General features: G+C 35.5%; 2 protein-coding genes across 3 annotated transcripts; one reads left to right on the forward strand and one right to left on the reverse strand.

Moving 5' to 3' along the window:
• The first annotated feature begins 1,120 nt into the window (after positions 1-1,120).
• On the forward strand, positions 1,121-3,586 carry LOC133189090 (uncharacterized). The gene is made up of 4 exons (XM_061324521.1): positions 1,121-1,505; positions 2,776-2,877; positions 3,001-3,060; positions 3,429-3,586. The coding sequence occupies exons 1-4, from the start codon at positions 1,158-1,160 to the stop codon at positions 3,498-3,500; spliced, it is 582 nt and encodes a 193-aa protein (XP_061180505.1). The 5' UTR covers positions 1,121-1,157; the 3' UTR covers positions 3,501-3,586.
• Positions 3,587-4,528: 942 nt separating this feature from the next.
• LOC133188628 (ATP-dependent DNA helicase DDX11-like) lies at positions 4,529-16,195 on the reverse strand. 2 transcript variants are annotated; one of them, XM_061324127.1, is made up of 9 exons: positions 16,116-16,195; positions 12,936-13,123; positions 12,549-12,616; positions 10,441-11,162; positions 9,917-10,169; positions 8,285-9,242; positions 7,884-7,965; positions 6,457-6,581; positions 4,529-4,921 (listed from the first exon to the last, which is right to left on the reverse strand). In XM_061324127.1, the coding sequence occupies exons 1-9, from the start codon at positions 16,186-16,188 to the stop codon at positions 4,622-4,624; spliced, it is 2,769 nt and encodes a 922-aa protein (XP_061180111.1). In that variant the 5' UTR covers positions 16,189-16,195; the 3' UTR covers positions 4,529-4,621. The 2 variants fall into 2 exon arrangements, with proteins under 2 accessions (XP_061180111.1, XP_061180110.1); XM_061324126.1 differs by having other exon boundaries at positions 6,457-6,587.
• Positions 16,196-16,366: the final 171 nt, after the last annotated feature.

Genomic DNA, 16,366 nt, shown 5'->3' on the forward strand with positions numbered 1-16,366 from the left:
CCAAGTTACATAATTTGGTGCAGTGACCAGGATCCTGGACTTGCAGGCGGGAGTCCTGCCGGGGGGCAAATGGGAACTTGGGTTGTGTTGTTAAGGACAAAGAAAATGTAAGGAGGGAGGAATGTAGTGGTTTGGGCTGTGGATATTGGCCTGGATAGTTCAGTTGGTAAAGCACCTGACTAGTGATACAGAGGTCCCAGGTTCGATTCCCAGTTTAGCTGTACATTTTCTCCTTTCCTTTTAAATAATTTGGTTTTGTGACCAGGATCCTGGACTTGCAGGTGAGAGTCCTGCCCAGGGGAAATGGGTTGTGTCTTGGAGTTTGAAGATAATTTGAGGAGGGAGGAATGTAAATGGTTTGGGTGGTGGATATTGGCCTGGATAGCTCAGTTGGTAGAGCACCTGACTGGTGATACAGGGGTCCTTGGTTCGATTCCTGGTCCAGCCATAAATTTTCTCCTTTACTCTTACGCATGCACATATATACGAGCTACATGTACGTATTGGTACTCGGACAAAAGTTATCACAAGTCGGAACATATTTTGGCAGTAAGAGAAAATACCAACCATCACCTTCCTGCAAACATCTGCTTCAGACTAGCTTATGTGGCTGGCTTTGAATTAAAGAGTCTACAAACTTGCTGCATCCGTGAGATTATTTACTGTATGAAAATTAGAAACATTGAAATCTCTGGATATGGAAACCCTGCTGCAAAAATTATATCTTATGGGTCTGCTAGAAACAATTGCAAAAAAACTTGCAGCTGCATACAACTACTGGGAATTAGAATTATATATTTATATGTGATCATGGACATGTATGTTACTATGAAGATAGATTCCTGATGTGATCTTAATGAAGGCCTGTTTTGCAAATTGAAGTTTTAGTCATGTTGCATGTGCAAATAGCATTCTATTTATACGATTCTTTCCTGGGAAAGGGGGGTATAATTCAAATTCCAGTGGATAAAATAGTTTGTTTTATTCTATTTTCATGTGATGTGATAAATATCTGCGTTTTATAACGTTTTAAAGATTTTAACGAGTTATAAAAATGATATATCACCGTTTGGGATCTCGACATTAATCCGGATTTTATTTTCACACTCAAGAAGGTTTTCTCATTTATAGTGTATGCACAACATCCTGCCTGAAAAATGGCAAGGTTATCGGAACCAAGGTTTGCCTCCGCAGGAGGAAAATTTATTCCTATCAAATTCAGACAAAACACCTTGCCAATTTCGGATGCAGAGAAGATATTTAAGTTTAATGGCAGTCAGTTCCCACCATTTAATATTGAACACCTTCCGTATGAGCGGGATAGATTGGGTGAGAAAATGTCAGCAGAGGATCGGATGCGACGAAAGATCTGGTTGCAAGACCAAGTGTTAGCGAAAGGTGAACCGAGGATGGAAGTTCGGCCAAAAATTCAGCCAACAAGTGCGATCAGAAAATTTTATCAGTTTCCTGGAAACATGCTGGAGGGATCACTGTCCAAAGTAATGGTAAGCAGCTGAACTTTCATAGAAGTATGAAGATGTAGTTAGTTAGGTATTCCCTATTTAAGCATTCGTTAAATGTTGAAAAAGACTATATGCCAACCACAAATAAGGTAACTATACAAGAGGCTTATGGGTTGCAACGCTTACCTGAGGTGACTATGTCCTTCTTTTCTTCATCACTAGATTCTTTTCCATATCGGTTTTTATTTGTGGTGGTCATAAGTATCCTTTTACTACTTCTACATTAAAACATTCCCCACATAATTATTAATAGCCTTCTTGGGCATGAAATTGAGATCACTGAAAATATCATCTATTTAACCTGCCATTTCGGGTGGCAAGACAAATGGGTCAAATATGCTTCATGCACAACTGATACATAGTTTTGTTGTAGAAGTAGTAAATGAATATGTTAAGAACACACAGTTAGTAATATTTGGAGACGGCAGCTTAAATGTACAGAGATATAAATCGAGAAATGGCTTACTTTTTTGTGCGCAATAAATATACACTTTTCACACTGGATGGCACTGTAGCTTTCTGGTTATCCATCCTAATTTTTTAGACCTGAAGCGAGCTACAGACTTGCAGCAAGCCAAATCTCAGCTGAGATTACAGATCCACCCATTGAGAAAAAGTGTGCACAAGAAAGTGTGCATGGTTCTCAAGTTAGTACATCTCCATATAAATGTAAAAGGAGAGGAGAAAGATACGACGGACCAGACCAGATTTGAACCAAGACCCCTTGAATCTTTAGTCAGGTGCTCTACCAACTGTGCTATCTGGCCACCGGCGATCGACCCCGTCTGACCACCACAAACACACATATATATAATCCAAAGTATGAGAATAATTAATTGAAACTGTTATATTGGCGTTCTGTTATTTTTTATTATATATATAAAATATATATATTTAGGCTGTCATCTTCAGGCACTTCATGAAATATGCCTACGTGACAAGTCTTAGTGATTTACACACCAATAACTCACACAAAACTTAAAAACATTCCGTAATAAGACAACCATCTGTCATATATGAGTTTTTAAAACTTCCCTGGTTAGGTCGCTCAATACATGTTTGACTGTTTTTTTTTGGGGGGGGGGGGTATTTTATAATTTTGTTAGGGAGCAAAAAATCAAAGGATTTAATGGCAAAAATGTCCTTGCCAATATTTTCTTAATATTTGGATCTCTAAGGGTTCCTTTTTAAAACAATCAAGATCATATTATGTATGCAGAAAATGTACATTAAATATTGGTATTTGTTTCAGAGTCCATGGCTTGCAAAGAATTTGAGAGTGTTAGCTACTCGTTCTGTCAGGGCATATGTTGTTGCTTTTGGGTTATTGTACTGGGCTAAATACCACAGCAAGGTAGGATCAGCATACTATACTGTTGTAGAGTCATATTAAATCATAACAGTGGGTTGGTCTTCAAATGTTATTGTAAGAGTAGTATCAGCAATATAATACAAGAATTTTTATTTTTTGGTACAGTCATGGGAGAAGAAAAAAGGATTCTATATGTATACACGTGACGGAACAACTTTCTGGAAGGTATGGATATTACACAGTTACATGTATTTAATGTCTGATCAGTCAATGGACCAGAATATTTTTCCCAAGGTGCTGGGAAAAGCTTAATGTATTTTATTGCCCAAGGCCAACAGCCGAGGGCAAAAGAACACATTGAGCTGTTCTCAGCACCAAGGGAAAAATATTCTGGTCCCTTGACTTATCAGACAATAAATAACTGTTTTTTACCTAAAATTATAGTGTGTATATGGGTACTGCCGGTCCAAAATTTGCACACTATTGACGGGCGGTCAGTAGATCACTGGTCTGAAAGTGTGTTTACAGTATGTAGATGTAACCTCAAACCTGTTAATTATTTGATTAATTTATGTAATATTTCTAATATGCAGGATTTAAAGTACAAGGACTCACATGAATATGCAGATTATGGATTCAAAGAAAGAAATGTGCTAAGACAGTAGTGGAAATGACATTGAAGAAATTAGAAGTGTTGTACATATGGATTCTTATTCAAAGTTTACTTCAATAAAGAAAATATTTAAACTTCTGTTTTCACATCTTTTTTCATGACATGTAGGACATGCATATTGTTTGTTTTTATAATTTTTTGATGCTATAGCAATTTACAGATTGAATCATAACTCATATAAAAAAAAACAATATTTCAGAAAGGAAGCTTTATCTTGAAAGGCATAAAGCAAGAACTATTATAATCTTGACCATGATGACGAATGAAATGATAGTTTTTACGTTTTCTTCATATTGAAAATACAGTTACCATAACTTGAAAAGCTTTTGACTATGGTTTGGATGGTGCATACCATGTCATGCTTCAGATGATGCATGTGACCTCTATGTGTCTAATTACATATGTGGGCTGTGGATACCAGCCTGGATTTAAGGAGAGAGGAATGTAATGGTTTGGACAGTAGATATAGCCTGGATAGCTTTTGGGACAGGGTGGGACTTTTTTTTTGTCAACAAATAATGATTCCATAGGTATATTATTTGATACTCAATAAGCTTTAAATAATGTTATTCAAATTTTTAGAAGCATACTGGTAACATATTGTTAACAAGTATCAAACAAAAATATGAGTGAAAGGGGGAATCTCAATTTTCTTGTTTTAGCTTGAAATATAGAAAATTAAGTTATTACCCTTTGACCCATTGCATTTGTGTCCGAGAAACGATGGATTATTTTTTTGGCTTGATACATCCAAGCATTTTCCAATGGAAGATTGTAAGAGGCTAACACTCTCTTGTCAGCTGTCAAAATGATAGTGACAGGTAATTCAAAGACTATATATTTATGCCATTCATGCTGAAAAATGACTTTCCTTTCATCAAAAATTTTCTTTATAGTTTTTCAGACTTACTGCTTGTCCAAAGACCCTTGAAAACCGTGTTATTTACATATCAAATTGATAAATCAAAGCAATGAAAAATCAGAAAAGCACTTCAAAAACAATGCAAAAAATGAGTTTTAATCAGTACAAGATTTAACAAGAAAAGAGTAATAAAACAACTAGTCATGTATATGAAATAATAACCAGGAACATCATTTAAATGCCATTGAAATCTAATTCATTGTATCACTCTTCTTTCCTCGAAAGAACTGAGAAATAGCTGCTACAGCTGGACCGTACTTCTCCATTTTCTGTAGATTTTTCCCAATCCAGGATGGAAGCTTTGTCCGTACACTCTCTTTACAGTAACGTTTATCAAGCAACAGAATGGTTGCATAATCTTCACGGTGACGGATTGCTCGACCAATGGACTGATTGACGGTTTTCATACACAGGTTTTCATAATGAACTTGACCTGGAAGATGCCCATTTTTGTCTCTAGGAAAATTGGAATTCAAATATTGCATTTTCTCCTGCAAGCAGAAATTAATAAAAAATGACCTTCCTATAAAGATGTTATAATGAAAATTATTAACATTATGGGAGGATTACACATAGTGCCTTCTGCCAGCCCTAAATTACAACAAAGTTAAACTGACAATTTAAGCATATTAATTTCTCTTAGTGTACAGGTCAATTGATTAAGTGATTAAATAAATGACTAGAGTGTTCCAAAGACTGCATGTGTTCATGGTCATCCATGCTAATTCATGAGAAAATGAAGTTTTCTAATCTATAAAGAATCCTTAAGAGAAAATATTATGAAATGTAAATATTTCCATATGAATATGACTCATCATAGCTTTGCTGTTCTTAAGAAATTTTAAAGGTTTTTGACATATACTACTATGTAGAACTTTGATTGCCCATTGTGGCCCCATGATTTGATCAAAATTGAATCTACACTACCTGAGGATGCTTCCACATAAATTTGACTAATCATGGCTTAGCTGTTTTTGAGAAAAAGATTTTTTAAAGAATTTTCCTACAATCATATTCTTATTAAAGTAAAAATTGCCCATTGTGGCCTCACCCTACACCTGGGGGGTCTTCATTTGCGCAAACTTGAATATACACTACCTGTGGATGTTTCCATAAAAATACAAGTAATCACGGCTTTGCTGTTCTTGAGACAAAGACTTTGATAGATTTTTCTTATATACTCCTATGTAAAACTTTGAATGCCCATTGTGGCTCCATCTACCCAAAAGGGTCATGATTTGAACAAACCTGAATTCAAATCTAAACTACCTGACATCCTCCATACATATTCATTTATATTTCCATATAAATATGACTAAAAATGGCTTTGTTGTTCTTTAGAAGATTACTGATTTTTCCTATATATTCCTATGATAAACTTTGATTGCTTGTTGTGGCCCCACCCTACCCTGCAAGAGGGGAAGTGTATGATTTGAACAAATTTAATTTACACCCTGTAATGAACCTTTCACTTAAGTTTCACCTTTTCTGGCCCAGTGGTTCTGGAGAAGATGAAAATGTGAAAAGTTTATGACAAAGTCTGCAACAGACAATGTAGTACAAATTTTGAAAAGAAATGCTCACCTGAGCCTATGGCTCAGGGGAGCTAAAAATCACTGAATTTATTTAATAATGCAAGCATGAAAAGTATGCTTTCAATTTCTTTACATTTTTTCAACAAATTAAAGATTGGCCTGGTGAAATAATTCAAATAGTCAAAGATTCAACATTTTTTATAGAACATCTGGGGATTCGTCTGTTAATACAAATAAAGTAAGGTACAGACTAAGCTATATTAAAATTGTATTGTTTTAGAAAACATTAACTGTTAGATAAATATTGAAAATAAAATTCTCGACTCTAAATTTCAAACTTTAAAATATTTTAACCAAATTTTCCAGAAAAAAAACTTTTTTTAAAAAAAATTTGGATAATTAATCATTGTAAGCACTGCAACTATGGGTTCCCAGATCATGCGTGGTTCACTAAACCTCTTCTGTGAGAATGACCAGGGGTATACACTGACCTGTAATTCTGGAGACTTGATATTGGGGTAAGGCATGCCCACCATGATGACACCTCGACCAAGATCATCAGAGAAGTTGATCCCCTCGCTCATCTTCCCTCCCACTACACACAGCAAAATGGCTCCTGAAACTGTTATATAGCCAAAATTATCATGAACATAAGCAAAGACTGACAATGTAGAAATCATTCATCATAGTGTTAAAAAAAAATATCAGTAATTTTTTTTTAACACAAAGGCAGTCAAAATAACTTGTTTATATTAGTGCTTTGATATACAATATAAGTATTTTTTTTAAATTAAGAACTTAAATATCTGTGTTTGATTGTAGCACTATCATTTTCAAAAAACCAGAAGTCTCTGACAAGACTGTAGCTCTACTGGTTGTATTTATAAAGGAAGATAAAAGTAGCAGTTGGACTTGAAACTTTGCAACAGCAATAAATAGAATAATGATCCTTAGTTTAGTCTCTTTTGTGGCAAGATTTACTATTATATCAGACTAAAACTGTAAGAGGAGTAGCCTTTTAAAACAATTTTACAGAAATTTTGATTTAAGTAACCGTGGCAACATCGTTCAACAAAATCAAAGAACAATAACACCAATTATGTATCTCTGTAGTCTACTTGTATGCCACATTATACTGAAATCAGACAAAAAAGTGTAAGAGGAGTAGCATTTTGAAAGTATTTCAAGAAAATTTATATTTTTAGTAACCATGGCAACACTGTTCATCGAAATCAAAAACCAATACACAGAATTATGTATCTTAGTGTAGTCTACTTGTGTGCCAAGTAATATCGAAATAAAACCAAAACTGTAGGAGGAGTAGCATTTTGAAAGTATTTCAGAGAAATTTCTATTTTTAGTAACCATGGCAACACCGTTCATTGAAATAAAAAACCGATACACAGAATTATGCATCTTAGTATAGTCTACTTGTGTGCCAAGTTATATTGAAATCAGACCAAAACTGTAAGAGGAGTAGCATTTTGAATGTTTTTCACAGAATTTTCTATTTTTAGTAACCATGGCAACACCGTTCATCGAAATCAAAAACCGATAAACAGAATTATGTATCTTAGTGTAGTCTACTTGTGTGCCAAGTTACATTGAAATCAGATCAAAACTGTAGGAGGAGTAGCATTTTGAATGTTTTTCACAGAAATTTCTATTTTTAGTAACCATGGCAACACCGTTCATCGAAATCAAAAACCGATATACAGAATTATGTACCTTAGTGTTGTCTACTTGTGTGCCAAGTAATATTGAAATCAGATCAAAACTGTAGGAGGAGTAGCATTTTGAAAAATTGTTTACAGACGGACAGACAGACAGACAGACGACGGACACCTTACTATCGCATAAGCTCTTCTGGTCTCTGACCAGTAGAGCTAACTATACAGTTCTGTATATTAAATTGTACCTGACCCTCCACCACTGGACTTTTGGATTGACTTTGAATATTCTCCAAGGACATGCTCCACCTGGCTGGACAGTTTAGGCTCCTAAGAAACCAACCATTTACCAACATAAAATAAGCAGAACTTAAAAAGAACTGAGCAAATTTTTTGCTTAATCCAAATCTTATTGTACTAGTGTTAATATAGTGCAACATGTATACATTTAATAAAATTTTCTTTCTTTACAAACTATGCTATAACTAATTTTCTTTACTCAATTGTTTAATACTTGAAGTTTATGATGTCTAAAATTTCATTCTCAAATTCTGCAAAAATCAAAATCTTAGTATCGTTGCAAATCTGCACCAGTAGATCAATCTTCATTATGAGAAACTTCTTAAAGATAGATAAAAATAATAGAAACCTGAAAGATCCTCTTTTTCCTCTCTAGTTTGGTGAGAATGCCTGATTTCTGCCAATGTTGGTAAACAAGGTTCTGGTAATCATACGAGGGGAAGAAACAGACCAGACCTCCTGGAATAATGCCACAGATATTACTAACTATCAACCCAAGTTCATTCAAAAGAGCTGAGTTTTCTCTTGAACCAAAGGTAAAATCCAAATCTATCCCCATTGGTCCTGACTTCATGGCTAGAGCAAATAGATGATCAGATGCAATCACATGACCACATGAATATTCCAGAATTCTCTCTGGACCAATGTCTGCAGCAAAAAACAGTTGCTGTTTAAATTCATCTATGGGCTGCATGGTTCCCCCTGCCACTATGACTGACCTAGCCTGGGTGAGCACATCCTTAAAATGAACAGCAGGGTTCATCAACAAAAATTTCAAGGAACAGTTGCTCATTAATGGCTGTTTGGTTAGCACAATTCTGCCATCTTTATCCGCACTTGTCAAAGAGGCAAAAAATCCTTCAATGTGCATCAATGGGGACCTCATGACCCCAGATTCCTCATTTCCCTTGTAAGCATTTGTCTTCTGCATTTCTTCCATTGAAGCTGAACTCTCCACATTTTGCGTAATTTCCTTCAAGAAACCGGCGACTCCCATGTTTTTCTCTTTGGCTTTTTCTGCTGCCACACTGACCTCACTGTTCGGATGTTTCTCCAGGAAACCGTTTAACTTTTTGGAAATTTGGCTTTTTCGACAATACTGTAAAATCTTAAACAGGTTAATATTGTCAAACCCACTCTCTGACAGAAACTGGTTAACAGTAAGCACTTTGGTCTCGTATTTCCCAGCACTTTGTTTTGCTCCATTTATGTCTGCCCTCCCACCCAGAAATCTCACCAGACAGTTCAGTATGTACAGAATCTGCTTGACATACAGTAAATTCTTGGCCTTCAATCTGGATCTGAATCTGCAATACATTTAATAACCATTTTTTAAATACAATTATATCTCATGTACTTTGCAGTTTCAATGATGTATACATCAAATTCAAGCTAAAGATGTATTTGGAATCATTGTGCATTTATATTTCTTGAGGGCCAATTTTCATGGATTTCAAAACATATAAGGGTTTATTAGGCAATTGTCTTATTACGAAAGCTATACCTTATAAAGGTTGTATAATTTGAGTTAAAAAATAAACCCCCATATTACAACATATAAAATGTAAAAAAAAAAGTTCTACAGTTCTCTGAGCTAACTGTGGGCCTTGGTTAACTGGGCTCCAGTATACTTACCTTTGCTCATACTGACTGAGGTGACAGTGGGCCTTGGTTAACTGGGCTCCAGTATGCTTAACTGACTGAACTGACTGTGGGCCTTGGTTTACTGGACTCCAGTATACTAACCTTTTCTCAAACTGACTGTGGGCCTTGGTTAACTGGGCTGCAGTATACTTACCTTTGTTCATACTGACTGAGCTGAGTGTGGGCCTTTGTTAACTGGGCTGCAGTGTACTTACCTTTGTTCATACTGTCTGATCTGACTGTGGGCCTTGGTTAACTGGGCTCCAGTATACTTACCTTTGTTCATACTGACTGAGCTGACTATGGGCCTTGGTTAAATGGGTTCCAGTATACCTACCTTTGTTCATACTGACTGAGCTGACTATGGGCCTTGGTTAACTGGGCCCCAGTCACTGTGACACTGTATACAGAGTTAATGGTCTCTAGTAGGTTATGGGCTTCATCAATCAGTACCACATTCCCCTCCAAACGAATCCCACTGGCCTCTCGTGTCGACTTGTGTAGGATAATATTGTATGGTAATACCACTACCTCAGCTAGTGGTATAGACAGACGACTAGTGTAGTAAGGGCAGGCCTTCATCTGGCGACCTGACAACAAAGTATATATGTTTTACAAGGAATTCAATCTTGTTAACAGCCTTAATAAAATTCATGATTTAAAGCTATATTGTACATATAAAGTGGGTCTATATAAACAGACTTTTGTGTACATTGTACATGGCAATGTTATTAACATTTTTGAGTTTGCTATTTTTAATGTAACACTAAAATCATAATGTCACATAATTTTCTCTTTTCATGCATCTTTGTACTTTGATAATGTCATATACTATGTGAGTTCTGATAACTCAGGCCTGACCTGCTTTAACAATCTGTTCCACATCTGTAATTTCTGTCAATATCCGATTCCCCAGGTCTTCCATCGTCTCTTGTCGGTAATACAGACACCCCCCGCCATTCTTTTCCCTCCTCTTCCTGACTGCCTCACCACTAGGTTCCCTGTCAATCTTTTTACTTTTATTTTTCTGTAAATCTAGACACATGTCATTCATTAAAGATAAAGACTTCAGTTTTTTCACTGTTTCATTCACACACAGATTTTGTCTTGATCCCAGAGTCAACACTCTGGTGTTAGAACCGTAAGGACTTTTGACAATCTCGCGGACGAACTGTGCTAGCTGAGAATGTGTACGACTGCAGTAATATATCTTAGTCACATGATCCACCTCCTCCTCACTGTTCTCACTGTCTGATACATCCTCAGATTTGACCTCTTCATCGCTATGATAATCCTCGGGCACTAAGTCATCATCCCCTTGATCCACCTCCTGACCTTTGACCTTGTCAATCTCCTCAAGGTATGCAGCCTGTACATCAGGAGCAGCTTCCTTCATCAACTCCTCGAATTCCTCCTCCAGGGGGTCTCGTTTACGTTTTCTGTACTGTTTTTGCTTTCCTATTTCTAACAATCTAGACTCCTGCTTTTCCAGTTTTTGTTGTTTTTGTTTTGCGCTGTCAAGTTTTTCCTGTTTCTCTTTCTTTACTGCAAACTGTGTTATCCAGTCTAACTCACCAGAAACCCTTTTAATGTAAAGTCACTTAATTTATTATGGTTTGCTCAGTTGTACCATAGAAATTCTTAAAACTCAGTGTCATGTTCATTCGAAGAAATGTGTAGATCAATATATATATGGTAAACAATGAAATTTTTGTCACTTTTTTTTTTTATTCATACCCCCTTCACCCTCTTTGAATTTAAAATAAGACAAATTCAAAGAAGGACTTGTCTCTTGAATGACTGTGTCTGGGAAAATTTAAAATCATTTTGTAGTCTAGGCTAATTTTAAATCAGGGGTGTGCAATTAAAAAATTCAAGTACTAGCCCACGGGCTAGTGGCAGCAATAAAGTTACTACTCCAAGTAAAAAGTTACTAGCCCAAATATAGAGGCAAAAATTAAAAACTAATATTGAAAAAAAGTTAATTGTTGAAAAAGTCAGGGTACTAACTGAAGGTAATTCTTTTTAAAATTAAAGTTTAATTCTCACTAGTGAAATTTAATCATATATAAATTAATGATTATGATAGAAAATGAAAAAGAATTTAAATCTTCCCTTTTTCTGATCATTGCACTAGCTCATCTAAAACAAAGCAAAAATCATTTTGTTTTCGTCTTAACATACTTAAATCATTAAATACACTGGAAATATATTTTGTTTTAATTGCATAACACTTACCTTTCAGTTGATTGAGTGTTTGTAAATAATTCAATGAGATATCTGCATGTATTTACCATAAACAAAGGAATGGAGGAAATTCGGATTACGAAAAAAAAACGATAGTTTTTTGAAGTAAATAAGTCAGGTAGTACTGCAAAATGGATAAGATTATGGAGATTTATGGACAATAGGAGCATGCAGCCTGGAAAATTTTCACTGGTTAGGAATTTAAGAGCAAAAAAATGAGTGAAATTACCGGTTGTACTTTTCATGTATTACAATTGTAGTTTTAATTTCTACTAGCCCAAGGGGTTACCTCTGTGCAGAAAACCACTAGCCCGACCCCCGAAAATGGTAGCCCCGGGCGTCGGGCGATGCTAACTGCACACCCCTGTAAATGGGGTGAATTTGAAGAAGACTGACTTATCTTTTTAACAAAGCCATGCCTGGGATAATTTAAACTGGAGCAAAATTGTTTGCAAGTGTAAAAAGGTAAGAAAAAGGCAAAAATAATCTTTCTATAGTATTTGCATCTAACCAGATATCAGGAGCATACTAACATTCAAAGCAGTAAATACATGTATTGTATTTATTCAACATAAAATTTACATATCTTTACATATTCCTTCTTAACAAACAAGTCAATCTTGCCCCAACTTTAAAAAACTTACAAACTAGGTTCCAAGTCTCAAGAAAAATTCAATGGAACAAAATCTTGAACAAGTATTAAAACTACAGCACACCCATACCCATCACAGCTGGTACATGATTTCTCCTCCTCTGCAATCAAAGCCTCGAGATCCCTCTTCTGTTTCTCCTGAAAAAAAAAATTCTTACCACTTAACGTAACCAGGTATTGAGAATTAAGAGGTAAAACAACAATACAAAGTGCATTAATAATATACAGTATGTATGGTCTAACAACTTAATATTTACATACAATGAGGTAAAATCAAAAAATCTAATCAATCAGACTTCAGCTCTTCCAGCACAGTTTTAAATGTTTACAAAGGATATTATGAAGATCCTATATAAAGTGAGTGCATGAGTGGTTGATCATTAATTTGTCTTTTTTTTTCAAATGTTGACTTTTCATTCAAAATGATGGTAAAGTCAGAAACAATAACTTGATTGACCTGATAATCCTTGAGCCACTTCAGTGCCCCACAGATAAGACTGAGGGACTTTCCAGTACCAGTAGGGCTCTCAAATATCCCCACTTGTCCCTTATCCAGACTGAGGTACAGATTTTCCATAAACTTTTTCTGAATGTCATATGCTTCAAAAGGAAATGGAAAATCCACTGGGACATTGTTTTGCAGATCTGAAAAAAAAAACCCAACAATCTTTTCATTTTGATACCGAGTCAAATATTTGCTAAACATAAATTATAATATATATACTACATACACTTCACATCAATTAAATAGTAAACATTAATGTCATTAGAATGAATTGTTCAAGAATGTAAACTAACATTTGAACTCAATGCATAGATTTTTCAATGAACAATATACCATGCACACAAGAATACATATCAGCTTCAAGAAACTTATCATCATTCTGGTAAAAATCATCGAACAATTAAAAGCTTCTACACATTAAAAATATGTTATTATCCCCTCGCAATGGAGTTGAAAGGGATATAGCAATGCTCTTTTGTGTTTGTGTGTTAGTTTGTCCTTGTGCAAAAGGGAAGTGACATAATTTGCATCGGGATCAATGTCAAATGCTGTCTTGATTTACAGATATGCTCTTTGCGAGGGGATGCTCCGCTTTGTGGTGCCCTTATTACTGATATGACAGTAGAAAACGTGTGATTCTAGAGAAACGGCAAGACTATATAGATATTATTGCATCCTTTATAAATATCTGTGCTTTATAAGGGCATTGTCTTAAGCTTAATCAGTAGGGATTAATTATCACACATATCCACACCATTTTGGGAATGCAGGGCCTGGGAAGGGGCCGTGCCATGCACCATATGCGCATACTGTCGAAAAATGGCGCAATGAAATAATGGTGTGCTGCGCCATGCCCCACAAAATGCAGGCACGCATGTTTTATTACTTTGTAAGCTCATCGCAGTCGGCGCTATTGGTATTCTTCATCGAAGTTAGATGGAATCTGTGATTATCATATAATAAAATCAGAACCATCATTCGGCATATTGACATCCACTGGCAAAGAAACATAGTTTTCTTTCCATGTGGTTCGTAAGTGTCAAGTTGTTTTCGACGGTTGACCACAGCCTTATGAAAGTCACGCACATGGAAAATATACCTTACAATGTAAAACCTTACCAATCGAAGTCTACTTATCTTGGCCTGTCCCGTGATCTCTAAATCGGCATAGTTAAAAAATTGTGCTTTTGGTTTAAATATAATTTTTCTAGACACATTCAAGTTGATTAGAATCTAGATGACGAATGATTGAAGTTCTTTGAAATGGAAAAATCATTTCCACTAGTCAATGTCATATGACTTGTCAATTCCTATCGCATTTTTCTTTTTTATTTTCCTAAATTTTGTTGTCAGAGATATATGCATTATCATATAGCATCATACTTTCATATATTTTAGAATGGCCCCAATATATTTCCCCTCGACCCCTTAAATTTCAAAATGGCCCCATCATTTTATGAACAGTGGGGCCATCGGCCCAACCTGTTGCTTGACCTTCCCAGGCACTGGGAATGGGGTCTAGGCTCCTGGAATTGGGAATTTAACATGTTTAAAGCCATTTTTTCCCATATTGGATATTATAACCCATGACAATTTTTCAAGAAATAAACTCTAATGTTTAAATAAAATTATTTTTTTATTTCAAAACTATTGGTCATTGAATGGCTCTTAAAACAATCTGCCAATCAATTCATCACAAAAACCAAGTTTCTTAAAATTAAATTCATTCCTTAATTCTTCTGCTTCTGCCAGGGACCTACATACTAACGGGATAGGCAACTCTCGCAATACCTCGTAAGTTGCGGGATTTCGTAAGTCAATTTTAATTAAATATAACTCTTTTGCTATCAAATATTTCAGAATAAAATCTTAATTTATCTGTCAAAAAATTATTCAAGATTTGTTATTAGCAATGTTTTTACTCCTAATCTTAGAAGTAATTATGTTTATTTAAAAATCAGTGTGTATCCCTGATCAGCCGTATTTCCGAGAAATCGCCAATTTTGGTGGTTGTTTACTTAATTTCTAAATTATTTTATAATATGTGCTTTAAAATTTATTAAATATCCATTCCAATACACAAAAATAACAGATTACATTAATCAGAAAACAAGCTTTTTACTGGGAAAAAAAGTAGTTCGAAAAACTTGCAGTGTTGTGTGTGCCGTTTTGGGTAAATAAACATGGCGCTGAAGGAGTTGCCTGTCCCGTTAGTATATAGGTCCCTGCCTTGCAAGTACTGCCCACAATCATTGTACTGTGTACTGATTATTTTGACAGGTGGTAGTATTGTACACACAGTTCAGTTTTTCGGGAAAAGGGAGTTTTTTTGGCAATTGGGAATGGGGCCTGTATATTTAGGTCCTACACGGGGCAGTGTAAAATCCCTGTAATGACCAATGAAAACCTCATTCATTCATTATAAGCGTAACACACGTACGCTAAATATAATCTGAGACAAAAACAACATTTCTCTGATATCGTATCCTATAATCAATCAGGATAATGTATGTAGTACCCAAAAGACAACCATCACAACATAAATCTACACTAATAGCGAGCGCAGCGAGCTCAAAAGACTAACATGTAAGAACAGAGAAAATTCGGAATGAAATCTGTACATATGTCAGGCAAATTTTCTGGTGCAACATTCCCAGAATTCCTTCGCTACCAGGGTTCCATGCGAAATTCTTACAAAACATACAAAAGACCAAGGATAATCATTCATTACCGAGAGATAAGTTTACTTTTCTTTCTTTGCAGAGACTGAGAGAGTTTAACAGAAACAAAAAATAATTACATCTACTCTACAACGTATTTCATTTATTATTCAATTTTATTGCACAAGATCTTTAGTCTCGTTTAACCAGACGCTCGGCTGTCTCCGTAAATTCCGACGTCATGTGACGTCACAGTCTAGACTGTGTCTCGTGAGGTTTGGCGTTTGAAGAGGGGGATCAACGTTACAAGTGTAAGCTGCTATATAGCTTTTTGATGGTACAACTGCGCTCGCCCCAACGGTCACACCGTAAAACATATTAAGTTTTGAATATCGTGAAAAGATACTTATCATGACTGCATTTCCTTTTATTGCAAACTATTAATTAAAGCATCATTGAATAAATCACGAACCATCTTTGTTTTCGACGAAAGAAGCTAACAAATCATCCCCTTCTTCGTCAAAGTCGTCCATACTTCCCGCCATTGTTTTCGATATTATGCTAATTCCGATTCCGATCTTATTTACACGGGTAAGCGTGAATTAAAATTGTATCAAGCTTTTAATTTTAGATCTCAGTCCCCAAATATGTTCTTTATATAGAAAATAAAAACAGTGCTAAATGTCTGTGGTACACAGACACTTGTTTCTGTAATTTATTGTT

The sequence above is a fragment of the Saccostrea echinata genome, unplaced genomic scaffold (assembly GCF_033153115.1).
Source record: "Saccostrea echinata isolate AGI-Se365-2 ecotype Australia unplaced genomic scaffold, CSIRO_AGI_Sech_v1 ptg000016l, whole genome shotgun sequence".
Lineage (NCBI taxonomy): Eukaryota > Metazoa > Mollusca > Bivalvia > Ostreida > Ostreidae > Saccostrea > Saccostrea echinata.